At 43.4% G+C, this 15,527-nt stretch overlaps 1 protein-coding gene across 2 annotated transcripts in view; it reads right to left on the bottom strand.

The window, feature by feature from the left end:
* RAB11FIP4 (RAB11 family interacting protein 4) overlaps positions 1-15,421 on the bottom strand; it is a 111,374-nt gene extending 95,953 nt beyond the window's left edge. Inside the window, exon 1 of one of the 2 annotated variants that reach the window (XM_057368821.1) lies at positions 15,065-15,421. In XM_057368821.1, the coding sequence (XP_057224804.1) occupies positions 15,065-15,208 (144 nt within the window). In that variant the 5' untranslated portion in view covers positions 15,209-15,421. The remainder of the gene's footprint in view (positions 1-15,064) is intronic. The other variant, XM_057368822.1, reaches the window with a different exon arrangement.
* Between the last annotated feature and the right edge of the window lie 106 nt (positions 15,422-15,527).

Below are 15,527 nucleotides of genomic sequence, written 5' to 3'. Positions count from 1 at the left end.
GGCCACTAAAGCCTCTGTTTTCTTTTGTTCGTGTTTCAGTGTTTTTCAAGAGTGACAGAAGACAGACAGGTTCTCCCTCTTGTTATCTCTTTCATGCCAATAGAAAACAGAGTGTGAGGCTTCTGGGATTTCCAGCAGTAAAGACCAAAGATAGTCAGTCTAAGATGAAACACCTTTGGTTTTGTTTGAAAAGATCAGTGCAATCTTACCACAAGGACAAAGACATGCAAAACATTTAAAGGAGTGTTCTGTTTGCATTTAAAACTCCTAATTCAGAAGTCCAGGTTTGGTTAAGCCCAGTTCAGGCAAAACTGTGAATCTTGCATACAATCAGACCCGTACCTTCCTTCACTGCCACAGAAACAACYCTGCCTGTAAAAATGCAGACTTGAGCTAAGAGTAAGTTTTTGTTCTTCCTGAACAAGAAATTAAATAAGGAACATGAAGATCTGTCTTCAAGCCGTCGGTAGAGGTTAYAGATCACAGCTGTCACAGTCAAGAAAAAGTGAACACTGCAGAAAGACATGTGCAGTAAGTGCAATGGTCACAGTGTTCAGCCACTGCTCATCAGTCTTTTGCATTTAGCAGTGCAGAGAAATCTGCTGATACCCTTTGAGACTATTGCCATCCTTCTCCCTTCTGCATTCACTACAGCTCATCCATTAACATTTCTGCTGAGTGCCCTTTACTTGATTTGAAAGTATCAGGACTGATTGTTTGCTGAGTCTGTCCCACAATTTTAAAATCCAAGTACAATTTAAACACACTGAACAGGCACCAGGAAAGGTATCTTATTCTGTTTCACTCTGTTCCAACGATTCTGACACTTATTAATTTTCCTTGCACCTATTTTTAGCTCTGTCCTCACCACCACAGTCCTTGGTTAAGGATGCTCTTCTAGGCTGATGGGTGATTCTCTTCCCTGCTCTTCAAGGTACTTAAGGTCTGCTCTGACCATCCTCTCTGGACACAGCAAACCCTCCTAAAGTCAGAGGAGCTCCACAAAGACTGTGGCAGACGGTCACAGCATCTTTCTCTAACTTTACAGGTTGGTTTCCAGGCCGTTGGTCAAGTTCTATTCATGAATACTCTGGTCGGAGTGAAAGGGAAAAGCAACTTATGTCCGTTTCAGCAGCGCACATTCAGTCTTTTTACAACAGGAGGAAGTGAGATGCCACTTTCCAGGCTGTTTCAGCTCCTGACAACACCCCATGTGTGATTTAGGAAGAAGATGGGATGAGGAAAATGCATATAAGAAAAAGCCATTTTAAAACAACCAGAGTCCTGAGAGTTATGAGTAATTTGGCCAATTTCCTGCCAGATACAGATATGACACTTTCACATGATGGGCTGCTGTGCTGACTAATGCACCACTACAACAAACTGTCACAACAGGTTGACAGACCTTCCCTGGTGATGAGGAACCCATTTATTTTATTGTTAATCCTCCTCCTGTAGATCAGCTGCATGGAATTGCATATTTCCTTTTGTTCCCAATGCACAGATTACCCAACATGCAGACTTTACTACATGGGTGGTGCACACAATCTGTACACCTGGAGAATTTTCTGCACATAATTTCCTGTTTCTCAGTTATTCTGACTARCCTGATTGCTCTTCACTGCAAAGAGCAGGGCTCTCTSGGTACCAGGAAGTGTATTTGAAACTCATCTTAGKTGTTATATATTCCAGCATGTTTTCTACACCTGGGTTATTTTAAAAGGTCAGATATAATTGCGAAGTGTAGATACAGGAGGGTACCTGTATCAAAAACCTTGTCTTGAGCATTTTATTTTGTGCCATGTGTATGTGAGCTTCCTCACTGCTGTCTGTYAGTCAGGTGGAGTTCAGAGAGCCTCAATAAAGCTATAGAGCAGTTTAATTTTCTAAATAAAAATATGATTCCTATAATTCAACTGAATTTATTTAAATATTTGAATGTTTTATGCCAAACAGGAGGAGTCAATGGCTTGAGTCACGGTGGCTAGCACTAGGCTGTTGGCAGCTAGAGCCCCCAGTTTAATCAGAAATCACTGCCAAGGAACAGACAGTGTTTGCTTCCAGACCAAATAGGTTGTCAAAATATTCTGTGTTATCACCTAGTCKGACAGCATTATCTCAAAGTGTTGACTCAGACCTGCCTTGAAGATGCACTTTGGAACATCTTGATCAGCAAGCTCATTTCCTTCCCAGCCCTATTCACTCTCACCTTGCAGGAATGCTGAGCAGCTTAGCCCCAATTCTGCACAACCACAGAGCTGAACTGCCAGCTCAGAATTCTGCAGGTTCAAACCCTCTGTCAACATAAGTTCCTAGTTTTCCATTTTCTGTTTCCCAGCCTTATGCCCTTAGAGCTGTCTCYTGGAGATGCAGAGCTTGCCGTATCAGGAATATTATGCTATAGCTTGGGAAGACTGATTCACTAATATCAAGGGATTCCCCTCAAATATCTTAAACATTTTACACTAAGTTCTCTGCAGCTTCTTCCACTGCTTAGCTCTCCTTACAGATACCAGAATCAACAATAAAGTAAATCCTGTATTGAAAAAACCTATCTCAGTGCTTGCTACTGCTGAGGCCTGTTTTTTCCTCTTCTTCATTGTCTTTACCAACGGTATAAATTCTGTCACACGTTTCAGACTATCCATCCTGGCTGCMCTCAGGCACAGGAGAAGCTGTGCAGGTTATACCAGACTTCCTTGCAACAATGCTGTTGTTAAGGAGATCTTCYCTGCCTGTTTTGTTTGTTTTTCTTTGAATTGATGGATTTTCAGCATGAGTAAGGAAGCTTATCAAGCTTGCCAGCATCACAAACTCTTGAACTGCATGCTGTAATATCAGTGGAACACCAGAAGGTCCTGGTTGCACGTGGATCATCAGCTCAGCTTTGATAACGAATGTGTTCCTCCTTCTTCCCCACTTTAGGAGGTGCTGACGATCCCCAGGGCTGCCCATACACAAAGCTGCCATGGCAGGTTAATACACACTACACCTAAACCAGACACATTCCAGTTCAGCCCTGTCACCTCTCCCACTTCATCATCAGCTGTGATTCAGTCTTGGCACATGCAAGGCAGTGAAAGGCTATGCCCAGGAGAAMTCTGCTGAGGTGCTCTATAGACCCTTTTTGATTAAAGGTTTTCACAGAACTGCCAAATCCTTTTTTCCTATCCAGCTATCTTAAACTTGGATTTTCAAACAAATTCCACAGAGAGCTCTGGCAAGAAACCTCTATCGCAAAGAAATCTCTATTGCAAGCAAAAATATGAAACCTAAAACACTTCATAGCCACATTGTAGGCTATTCTTAACTTGGCTAACTTTGCACCAGCATCTTTATTTTCCTTCTATGCTACTCTTGTGAATAGTATTAAAAAAACTAAGAAATTAGGAATTATTACAGGATGCTGAGTTGSTCAACAGGGCCCAGGAAAGTCATGCATTTCTTGTCTGTTCCTGCATGAGCATGGGCTTTACGGTGCAAATCAATGCCATGACTCTCACTGAAAGAGGTTTTTACCATCTCAAACCTTGTGTCTGTTCAGAAGAATCAAGCCACCTTCTTCAGCACAAACTTAGTTGAWAAGTGCTCCACTAAATCTTGATACTACACCTATTTGAGCCTTTTACCCTAAATTAAACTGGAGCCTGGTGCTGCCTCCCTGCCTACAGAACTGGGATGTGCAACTGCTCCCAGATTCCTCTGCAAGCTACTGGGAGGTTTCAAATCCCCGTGGTGGGATTTGTGGATTTCAAATCCACAAATGGTGATAAGAGCACAACAGGCTCTGAGCATTAACACAGCATGGTAAAACATGTCTTCTAAAGCCACCAGTTGCACAGGTGTATCACACTGTTGCATTCCTATTAGCGACGGCAAAGAGGAAAAAAAATAGGGATGAGAGCCGCACTGCTCTCTACCACTCCCAGACACTCCTTTGTAACAACACTTGCTGAGAGCCAGGGCTGTTGGAACCTAAGCCTTCATTTTAGATCTCCTACCATGTGGCAGACCCTGAATATTCATTACCTATTAAAAGCTTTGAAAGTGTAAATTCATCCCACAATCAAGTGAACAGATTTATTCACGCAGCTGAGTCACACTCATTTACAGTCTGTGACCTAAATCTATTAATCCAGCATCAAAAAAAAACCCAGTCTTATTTATTATTTTATTTTGGTAATATTAGTTGAGCAAAGATGAATATTTTAAAAATGTGTGGGGTGTTTCTTTCCAGCAGTGCTGACACACAGCCTGTACTAAGCCTGCCTTCCTTGCTGGTCCCAAGAAGTGGTGCAGGCATTGCTCATGTTATCTGCCATGGAGTGACCCATTTAACAGAGACTGCACAAAATCTTCATGGGAATCACATCAGCTCTTTAGTAAGAGTCTCTGAAGTGCCAAGCAGCAGATATCACAGAAACCTCTCCTAAAGAGAACTATAACTCCCTCATTAATAACAGAAAGCACAAGCCAGTTCTGACAGAGGGGGAAATTGCTCTGTGGAGAGCAATGTGTTATTGTGTCTAGCACCTCCTGAGTCTTTTCCTAGGGCCAAAGTAAAATCTTACTAAGTCTCTGCTGTACTTGGGGAAATAAAGTCACATTTTCAAAAATGACGAGCATTTTAGAGCCACTGACTTTTAGCAGAACTAGAGAATCATTAGATACAGTGTAGGGGGTAACATTTAAAATGCCATCAAAATTTAATCTTTAGACAGCCTCTCCTTTCCTCCCCATCTGATTGCTGTGATATTCTGAGTCCATTGCTGATATCATAAATAGCCCCATGAGCTCCTGAAGAAAGATTGAGTTTTTAAAAGGTTAAAGTTCAGTCCTGTGCTGAAATTGCAATCACAATCTAATTACAGTGTGCACTGAGCACACGCTTTGGGTCTTAAAATCCATTTCCATTCCAGGCTGGCAGTTTATTCCTAGAAATCAATTCTTGCATGCGGGTATTAAGACATCCACAGGTACTCAGTCAAACACTGACACTGTTGCACAGAGTGCACTTCACCAGTATTTCCTTTGTACCTATTCACTGCTGTCCATCTGTTTGCCACCCTTTTGAAGAGAACATCCTTCTTCCCCCTTCCCATCAGGATCCATCTGCCTAATTGATTTGGAAAAACCACAGGTTGGAGCTGATGGTGGCCCACAGTGCTACTGACAGCAGGTTGACCAAAGTTAAGCAGGAGTAATGCCTAACAGACTGTAAAATGGGTAAGGTTTTAGCAGCAGCAAGAGTGGGAGAGAAAACACAAGGGAAAAAGAAGAGAAATTAAAGTTGAAATAATATGTGGTTAATTAAAGAAATACCTTCTGTGACTGGCACACCCATTATTTAGTGAATGACAGAACCTTCTAAGGCACTGTGAGCTGTAAAGCAGTTACACAGTGTGAAAAGGGAAGGGAGGTACCAGCTCAGTGAGGTTCCATCTCACAGGCACCTTCAAAGGGCTCTGAGAACACCSTTCTTTATACAAAATCATCCCCCAGAAAGGCCCATTCTGCATCTTTGCTCTGCAGAGAGTGCTCAGCCCTTGTGGGCTCAGAAAACAWCTCTGCAAGCTAACAACAGTAAATGCTATAAATACATAATAAATACAATAAACAGTAAATGGTCTCTTCAGCCATCCTGTGCCATCCAGGAGTCTGGCAGATGAACCTGATGCTCATGGCTCATCAAAGAACAGAGTGGATAGGGGCAGGGTGTTTCACAAYTGTTATCCATGGCAACCCTTCCCCCTGTAAAAAAGGTATTTGGAATGTGTCTCCTCACACTTCTTCCCCAAAACAGAGACATTGGCAATTTCTGGCTCTGAGAGGAATCTACCGTCCTACTCTCTTCACCTTGTACCATAAATCCAGAGAAGCAGCTCTACAGAACAGTGTAACATCTACAAAAYGCAAGCAGTGTCAGGCACTGAATTAGGAGTAGTGCCACCAAACAGAACATATTGCTAAAGACCYGCTGCAGCAGCCAACTGCAATAAACCCAAAGGTAATTTATAGCCACATTATTCCACCAACTCAATCAAGCAAGCTTTTCACCTGAAATGTTGTATAAATCATTTGTGTTTACAACCACTTAGACCAATCTCTCCAAAGCTCTCTTCCCTTCCAAACAGGTGCTATTTGCTGTAACATGACCAGAGCTAAACAACCACCCTGACCTAAACAGGAGCCACCCACCAAAAAGAACAAGCCACAGCAAATCCAGAACTGAAGCCGTCCTTGAAGATGGAAGGAATAAATCCACAGAATAACACAGTGAAGCCACAACATCATTCATTACTTCGAAAAGTCTCCAGCAAAAATAGTGCCCAGGCAGAGCTGTGATGCTGTGGAGTGACAGTGGGGATTACAGTCCGTTTATGCTGCCTCCCTTGAGGCACCATTGATTGTCCTGCATTAAATGTCCCTGCTGCCTGGTGCCCTCCTCCTCAAACCATTCTCTGGCCCCAGGCAGCAGACTGAGAGCAGCAATTTGGCTCTGCATGTGCCAGTGCACCAAATATTCAGTGCCCACCCCAAAGAACAGCTGATAGAGGGCATCACCAAYCTCCACCACCCACTCAGGGAGCACCAAGAGGATGCTTGCACACATCAGGGTTGTCAGGCTTTTGAAAATGCATTTAGAATGCCACAGGAGAAGGAAAATTATTTCTGGGAAAAGAAATGCAGTTYGCAGTCATCAGACCAGGCTTACAAGAAAAATATAGCAACAGAAATCACATGATTTCTACGCACACAGAAAAAGCAATCTGTGCCATGACTTTTGGCAAAATGCAAGTAATTTGTGAATATCTGACCTTTTCCAGAGGTTATCTGGATGACTATCTAAATCAAGAAACAAATGATCTGCATGTGCCAGCATCTGCACCAGGACAGTAACTTGAGATGTGCCAAATTCTCTGTACACAGCAAATTATCTTTTCACCCATTGGAAAGACATCGTGAGCTTGGTTAGAGCCAAAGCTTCCAATCTGGCTGACAGATGTCCAGAAATTCTCCAAGCAGCAGCGGAGTCATCAGTCAAGGTGACTACAGGACACAAGAGAGGTGGTAGCTTATTGATAAAGATCCTCATCTGCCAYCCACCAAGTCACATCGGCAGTTAAAGATGCACTGACCTTCAAATTTAGACCTTCCCAAATGACAGCTGTCAACAGCAAACTGTTCAAACCAATTTCATTCTCTAAACAAGCCACACTGCTCTGTCTGATCGGAAGCAAATATCACAGCACTTTCCAGTAAAATGCACCCAACCGTGCAGAGGAGTTTGTGTTTGGCAAAGGGCACTCAATTCCCAGGTGAGGAGGCAAGATGCAGTTTTCCTCAGTGGAAACTTCCATGCCTTGTAATTGCTCAGCAGGAAAAGCAAAACTGACATTATCAAAGCTCCTTTGAAGATGTGTCCCAAAGCACTCCTCAATTCTTTATTTTCAAGCAATCCCAAAGAGAACTGAGGAATGAAACACACAATCCACTCTTCACACTGGAGGCTAAAATTCACAAGTTTCCTCCATGTCTGGCTGCAGTAAATGCATCATAGCCAAACAAACATTCATGGACCATAATCCTTAATTCTCCCGTACCACATTTTAAAGCTGTTCCAGCTTCCTGCACAAACTCACTGATTTTCTTTTCCTGCAGATTACATTGTGTCTCTTACATGGCATGRCATTATTCATGGTTTTCCTTTACCTATTGCTTTATTTTCCCCACAGCTCTGGACAACTGCAACCTGAACATAATTCCAATAGGGCAGAGAACTGAACAACATATTTTCCCTTTGTCCTACATGCACAAAATCTCTGCACTCGTTCAATACGTAACTTGGTAAAAAATTGATTTTTCAGCTTCCTCACCAAGTAAAGGAAATCAAAACCATATTTTCTTTTTCATGTTTCTCAGAAGAAAACAGAAAAATGCTTTGTATTGAGCAATATCCTATGTTTTGGAGCATTTTCACTTGTTTGCCAAATATTTCACTTTAAATTTTGTCAGTGAAAAGCTAGCTTCAAATGAAATCCATCAAGRTATCATACTTATGGAAAACCCCAAAAGGGGAAGTTAATTACATTCCTACCTCTTTAAGGCAAACAAAATGTGCCAGACTCATAAAGGAATTGTTAAGGAGGCTGCATAAAGCATGCAACAAAATTCTCCTACAGCTTTCTCCTGTTCCCAATAGGTAACGACACTGGGAAAAGTGGCCTTAGCACCATATCCCAACACACACATCATATATATTAGGTTTAAAATTGCTCATACAGTCACTTCCTACRAAACCAGYGAAATCACCAATATTTTAGGACAGYGKTGCAAATCTATTAATACCATGCAAACACATGGACAAAGCTGTTTGCATCTGCACATTTGTTTGGATATTTTATCATARCAACAGAAGTGCCACTGGAAAGAAATATATACCATGTTCCAGAAGCCATCTGGATCCCACTGGGGAAGGTCAGTTCATCTGGAAGTGATGAAACACCACCAGAATGTCCCCCAAAGAGGAAAAAAAACAAGTTTGACAATGCAGATGTGTGATGTTATGGAACTCTTGAAAAAACACATATGTGAGCACTGACGTGYAGATAATTCTAAAACTGACAGCCCYCATTTCACCAGGCCAACAGCCTCTGCACATCAGAACAGACCATTCCAATACTCCTCATTCTAATTTTAGGAATCCTAACAGTGAAAAGTCTCACCTGTTTCTAAGCTTTTCATTTGATCCTCGAAAACCATAATGCTTCATCCAAATTAACCTGTCAAGAAGCTTTAACATCCAAGGAGCACACTGCAATTTTTCCAGTGCCCTGTGCAATTTGTGCCCTGTGCATCRACCCTGCCTCACCTGCAATGCTTTCACCCCAAAGTTCACTCCTGTCACTCAYTCTGGGGCTGAGCATCCTTCAGAACTGAAATGGATTCAAGGCTTAGGAAGCAGCCCTGCTATTTTTGGCTTCAACTGCACACAAAATGTGAAACCAGCACTCATAACTCTATAGAAACACTCGCATTCTCTCCAAGTGAGGCCCTTCAATTGTATCTTGAGTAAAAGGGAACTGAGAGGTATCATACAGTGCTTTGTTTACACTCACAYTGCTGTTGTAAAACCATTTGTTGGAGTAGTAGTGATTGTCTGATGCTCTCTTTTATCATTCATGTGCTTAATCAYACCCTGCACTGAGTTAACCACGTTCAGGGATGGGTGTTTCCTCAGCAGCCTATGCCACAATCTAGGTCTGAGATCACGTGTGCTCCAAAATACTGAATATTTTAAGAACTATTAGAACTCCTGAGCCAACAGGCTGATGCAAAAATCAGATCAGGGATTTCAAAATGTTTGTGAATATCAGCGGTAAAATCAGATAAAATTAATAGGAAACTATATKGTCAACTGCACAGAGAATAAAAACATTAACCATTATAAGGCAATTAATTTGTTTCCACTTTGTTGCTACAAAAGCACTGCTGCTGAGTATGAGTCAATTGTGCTAAATTGGAGGTAACAGTGCAATTTAGAAGACAAAAAGAATTCTGTATTGGGGAACATCCCCACAAATACTAGATGGCATTGGCTTGTTCTCCCTCCAAGACTTACCCTCCCTTCCAGCAATTTTTTAAAGTTGCTTTTCAGAGCTTAATCATATTAGAAGAATAAAATCAATACGTGTGAGAAATCTGAAATCCTCCAYAGGATTTGCAAGAGCAAATTTCTGAAGAGCATGCAGGCATGCCACAGACAAAGAACACCAATTTTACAACTTAAAACCATGGACTGAATCAGGCATGAAGGGAAAAAAATTTACATAGAAAATATCTGGTCTTGCCTGGCAGCTGAATGTTTTAACTTCACTGGTTACATATGTTCCCTTCCGTACTGTACTGTCTTCTATGCTTCATTCATTTTTTTTTAATTTACTTTTGCATTTAATGATAAGCCAACACAGTATCACTGTACCTGTGCTAAATGCAAACAACGAGGTTGCCATAAAACACAGTCATTTAAATATCAAGAATTGCTATCAAAATTGATTGTCTTTCCTTCAGGCATTAAGAATTTACTGTTTCATATCACTGACTTGTATTGCAAAACGCAGCAACAATCAATTCTTAGCTGCACATGCAACCCCCTCAGAGCTCTTACCTTTGAAATGCAAACATTACATAACGAATTAAACTCATGAGTGCACAGCAAACCTACAGCTCCTCTCTCCACCACAGTGATTTGGCAAACGTTTCATTAACACTGAGCATCAAGCTTCCTTTATGTCAGCTGTTTAGAAATACATGGYTAGTTTCAGGATATAGCAAAAGGCTATTTTGAACATATTCACTGCTGGTTTGTATTGAATTAGGGAGGCTACAGTGGCTGTACCTTGACTAATCCATAAACTGAGTACCCCACTGTGCCACTTTAGAACTGTATTTTTTTCCAGTAACTGTAAATTATATGAAATATCTGGGTCATTAGCAAATACAGTTTTAAGGAATCTGAATGTGTGGCAACCTTGCTGCTACCCAGAAAACACTATAACATCTTTGCATCCTTGTTAAYGTCTAGGCAAATATTTTATTTTTCCTTTCAGTAATTACTTTCAGGAAAAGCAAAGAAGTATGCTCTTATTACAATGACAGTATCACTTGAAAACACCCTTTTCTTTCAATGTTTCAGTGCCAAAGTCTCTCTTACGGTTGCAGACTGCAAGCTACCAAGAAGGTATGAGTTAATCTCTATCATCGTGCACACTGATGGAATTTTGTTTCCATTAATCTCTGGGTGCAACTCTGAACTGCAACACTACAGCCAGGAGCCTGAAAATCATCCAGACTCTCCAGAAAGACTCCAGGTTGTCAGGAAGTGGAATTAGAGTCCTGAAATTACAGRAGAAGCTACTTCTGGAGTGGTTACATCACAAGGGCTGTTTGGAGTATGACAACATTAACTCCTGGGAGACATCTGACAGCAAGCCAAAATGGAGCACCAGGACTGTCACTAAACTCAGTCACAGCCACAATCTACTGCCTGGGCAGCACTTGATGTTGATGCCTTTAACTTCAGCCCTGAATGGGGATGAATGGAAGCCATTAAAATTAGCAATAAACATCTCCCTATTTCAACAATTTCTTTTCTCATCTGTTCATGAGAAGTATGCGAACCTGTTTTTAGCTATTTCTGTTCTACACACTAATAAACCACTAATTGGCTTTAAGTGAATTACTGTCCACTTACATGAATAATTGATATTGGCCTATACATTTTATTAGCTGCTCAAGCTCCCCTTCAGTTGTGACACTGCTTCTGTGAGCAGATCTCACCTTGACAAAGACTACTGTGTTAGCACCTGCATGGTTTGCACACCTCCAAAAGSTGATTACATATCTCAGAAAGAAGTTGTACACTTATTTCACTTGTTGCTGAAAATTGCGCGAGGAGTTTAAGTAGAATCTGGCATAATGAAACGTCAACTGGCACTACCCTGAAATACACATTCACACAATCCGCTGCCAGAACTGRGGCTTGCTGAACATGTCACTCACAATGCTCCCAGACTCTTGGCTGCTACTGCAACTCTCTTCCCAGTGAAAGGGAACCAGATGGCGAGCGACTCTTGGCATTTCTCAGTGTTATGTGAAGTGTTTCTTTAGCTAGTGAGCACATGCCATCCAGTCAAGTCGCTTTGGAAACAGCCCCTCGTGTCTTTCTTCAGATTTCGACACAAACGGCAAACACCCCATTCACKAGCAAAGCCAGACCCAAGCACTGAACCAAAAGTCTCAGCAGGAGTTTCTGTTGTCCTGGAGACAAAGAAGCAACTCTGAAGGATTTATTTCATCCTTTGGTCTTGTTATGGTCTYTGATTGTTCAATTGCTCATCAATGTCCACAAAGAAAGATTGATGTAGACAACTCAGTTAAATGCCCACAGTCAGATGRGATGAAGAGAGGCCACAATGCCCAACTGCCTTAAAGTACAAGTTCCACAACTGTTTGTAGATGCAAGCAGTGCTTGACAGCCAGTCCGGTCTGCTCTAAATTCAGGAATTTAGAGACCTGATTCTGTTCTGGGCTCTGCCAAATCAACACAACTTCCTTTAGTTGAACCACATGTTTTGCAGAGCAAAGCAAAAGCTTGCAAGCAAACTTGTTAGAACCTATTAGAAGCAGAGGTTTCAAAAGCCCATTAAAAATAAAATAGCAAAAAAAAGTTAACCAGATATGTTAAAGTTTATTATTTTGACTGTGCAGGTAAAATCTGCTTTGCAAGGGAAAGCTGCTGCCTTGCTGCAATGTTTTTGCCTTGGGGCAGTTTTCAGAGAGTTGTTATCTATCAGGTATAATAAAATTCAGCATGTTGACTACACACCACACACATATAAAGAAGAAAGAAAGAGGAAACAGAAAGAAAAAGAAAAAAACCAGAAAAGGCTAAATGCCTTACAAATGCCTCCGAGTCACAGACCCTACTGAAATAAGTATTAAGAATCACTCCAAACTTTGGATGCTGGTGGCTGTGAGGAGGTAGAGAAGAGGTGGAAAGCTGTGTGTACCCTTCAGGCACAACTGAAGGGACAGGTACACTCTCATTTAATAAACAGGACCAGGTACTGTTGGTAAGAGTCAGAATTACTCAGTCCACAGTGCTAGAAAACAGGACCTTGCCTGTGGCCAGTTCAACTCCATAGACAGAATCATAAATAACTTACACACAAGGGCAAATCAATCTTTCACTGATACCAACAGAAAGATTTCTTTTGAATGTAAAGGGAGGCGATATGGATCAGGCCCAAGAGGTGTAGCAAAATCAAAAATATAATTAATGTTCATTGACAGTAAGTATGTAATAATGTGTTAAAGTGAACTGCTCCCTACCAGTGTCTYCTCAGTTTAACTTCATGAGATGCATTTCCACACAGAACTCTGTAGGCTCCTGCAGATGCAARGTTGAAAGCATGGTGCTACACGGGAGAACAGATTCTCACCATCTCCAAACATCAACCGTGATTCATCACACAAAAAGTTCACTTTTAACAAGCCTCAAAACCAGAGTAGTTCATCTACAATGGTTGTTCTAGAGTAAATCTGCACTTGGGAAATTGATTCTGTATTTCACCAGCAAACCTCYTTGGGTGATTTACAAATCCCATTTACTCAGCTGCTCCTTTGAAGTCAAGGGACTTCCAACCCCGACTACACCAGACACAGGGAAGTAAACCAGAACAAGTTATATTATAACCTTGATAGATAAAGCGATAAGATATACAGATAAGCTTTCTCTGTCCCAGTTTTACAAATATCTTATCAAGCATTGCCAGTTACAACTGAAGGAAACACAAAGGATGCATTTCTCATCACTGCCACTGCCTCCTTTGCCTGCCTACCAAGGCAGCCCATCCTGAAACTACCGCTGACAACTGGTACTTTTCTAGTGCTGCCTTTACTGGGATTTCTGGTTTTCGCTTTCTCTCAATTTAAGTATTTTTCAACTAATATACTCAAATTCACTCAAAGCTTATGAGATCATCACCCGGATCCTCCTTTGCATCTTACAGAACCTGCTCCACTCTCACAACCTGAAATATTTCTAAAACCAAAAAGGATTGTTATGATCATCAGTGTCATCCTGCTGCAAAACAGTCAGTGAAATTTTGTCAGTTTTCCTCAGTGCTGCACAAGAAAGCCACTGATCGGCCTCCAAACAAACAGCAGTGCAAAAACCAATTTGGATGCTGTGCATCTGGCAGTAAGGGTTTAAAAATACTTCTATTGGTTTATATAAAATTATACGAGAAAAGACAAATAAAATCTAAAATCAATAAAACTTGTGACTATTACTCGTTTTGCCTTATTTTCCTTGTTAAAACCAGAAACTGCATCTTCTCATTAAAAAAATGTTTAAGACCTGTGACTATCTGTTAGCAATAAGCCTTCTGTCTCCTGATTTGCTGATTTAATTCACAAGCTGTGTTTCATTAAGAGTGGTAAGCCAGAAATAAGCAATTTGCTCCAACAATTACTGTGAATTCACTCTGGTTTTGCTGCCTSTTTGGCATCCCTCTATAAACTACTGTTTTATTAGCTCCTCACATTAATGTATTTTATCRTAGTTTAAAAGGTTATTTGACACTGGTTTTATGAAACCCATCCTRGACCCAACTCCACTCCTCCTCCCTGGCACCCAAAGTTGCTGGGGCGYATTGTGAAGCACTGAACAGTAAAGCGCAATATCCCAAGAGTTCTCCTAGGAAAGCTTTTCTTGCCGGTTCATTTCTCAGGAGCTGCAGCCCTTGATTGAATCACTGAAGGGACCTGTTTCCAACCAGCGCATGTCGTTCCCCTCGTCGCCTCTGGCCCGAATCCCACTCCCATCTACACTGATGTCACGATTTACACTGGTCCCACTGACGCAGACCGGTGGCGCGACTCCAGATTTACGCTGTGTCACTGAAGGGCTGGAGGGAGGCAGGGATGGAAGGATGGATGGAGCCCTCGCTTCCAAACCATCACCCGGCGGTTTTGGGGTGCCTGGACAGTGCTTTTYTGACTGTCCAGACACTGCCGGCACCGCGCTGGCTCCGCTCCCCGTGCCCCACGGAGCCCAGCACCCCGGTGAGGGCTCAGCTCAGCCAGGACGCACAAAATCCAGAATAAATACACCCCCCGAAAGGCAGCGCGACCCCCGAACACTCTGTACCCCAGAGGAACCGGACCGGGTCAGCGCGGGGGTCTGGACTGCTCCGGGACCCCTGGGGAAGGAGGGAGCCGGGATTCTTTGGGGAGGACTCCGGGGGAAAGGGGAAAGGCGGATGATGGCCCTGAGGGAAGGGGGCTCCAGGCCGCCATGGGAACAACTCTGGGACCCCCCGAGGAACGGAGGGAGCCCGAACCGCCCCGAAAGGACCAGGACCGGACTGCCCTGAGGGATAACTGCCGAARGGACGGGGCTGCGGTGAGGGCAGGTGGGTGACGGGGCGGCCCGGGCGGCGTCTGGCCGGGCACAGCAGGTGAAAGTTGCGCGGGGGCCGGGGGTCCCCTCACTCACCTCATCCCCTTGGCCGAACTGCAGCCCCAGGGCGACGAAGTGCTCCACCCGGATGAACCCGTCCGCATCCTCATCGCACACGTCGAAAACCTCCTTGAGCTTCCSCAGGAACGGCAGCAGGCTGGCCGGCTCCATCGCGGGCATTAGCTGGAGGCCGGCGGCACGGCCGCGGCCGCAGCAGCCATGATCGCCCGCGCCTTCAGCGGGTGCGTGACATCAGCTCCGGGGAGCGGGGCGGGAGCGGCGGCGAGAAGGAGGAGGAAGGGATGGAGGGAGGGATGGAGGAGAGCGGAGGGAGGACGCGAGCCCCGGCGGAGGGAGGGAGGGAGCGAGGGACGGGAGAACAATAGGGCAGAGCTGGAGGATGGAGCTGAGGGAGGGAGGGAAGGAGGCGCGGCCGCCGCCAGGGGGCGCCGCGGGCAGCGGAGAGGCCCCACAGAGGCCGGGCGGGAACGGGGCGGGA

Source organism: Malurus melanocephalus, unplaced genomic scaffold (genome assembly GCF_030028575.1).
Source record: "Malurus melanocephalus ecotype Western Australia unplaced genomic scaffold, MMel_1.1 scaffold_98, whole genome shotgun sequence".
Lineage (NCBI taxonomy): Eukaryota > Metazoa > Chordata > Aves > Passeriformes > Maluridae > Malurus > Malurus melanocephalus.
Note: the sequence above shows the minus strand (reverse complement) of the source record. Positions and strands in the feature narration are given on the sequence as shown.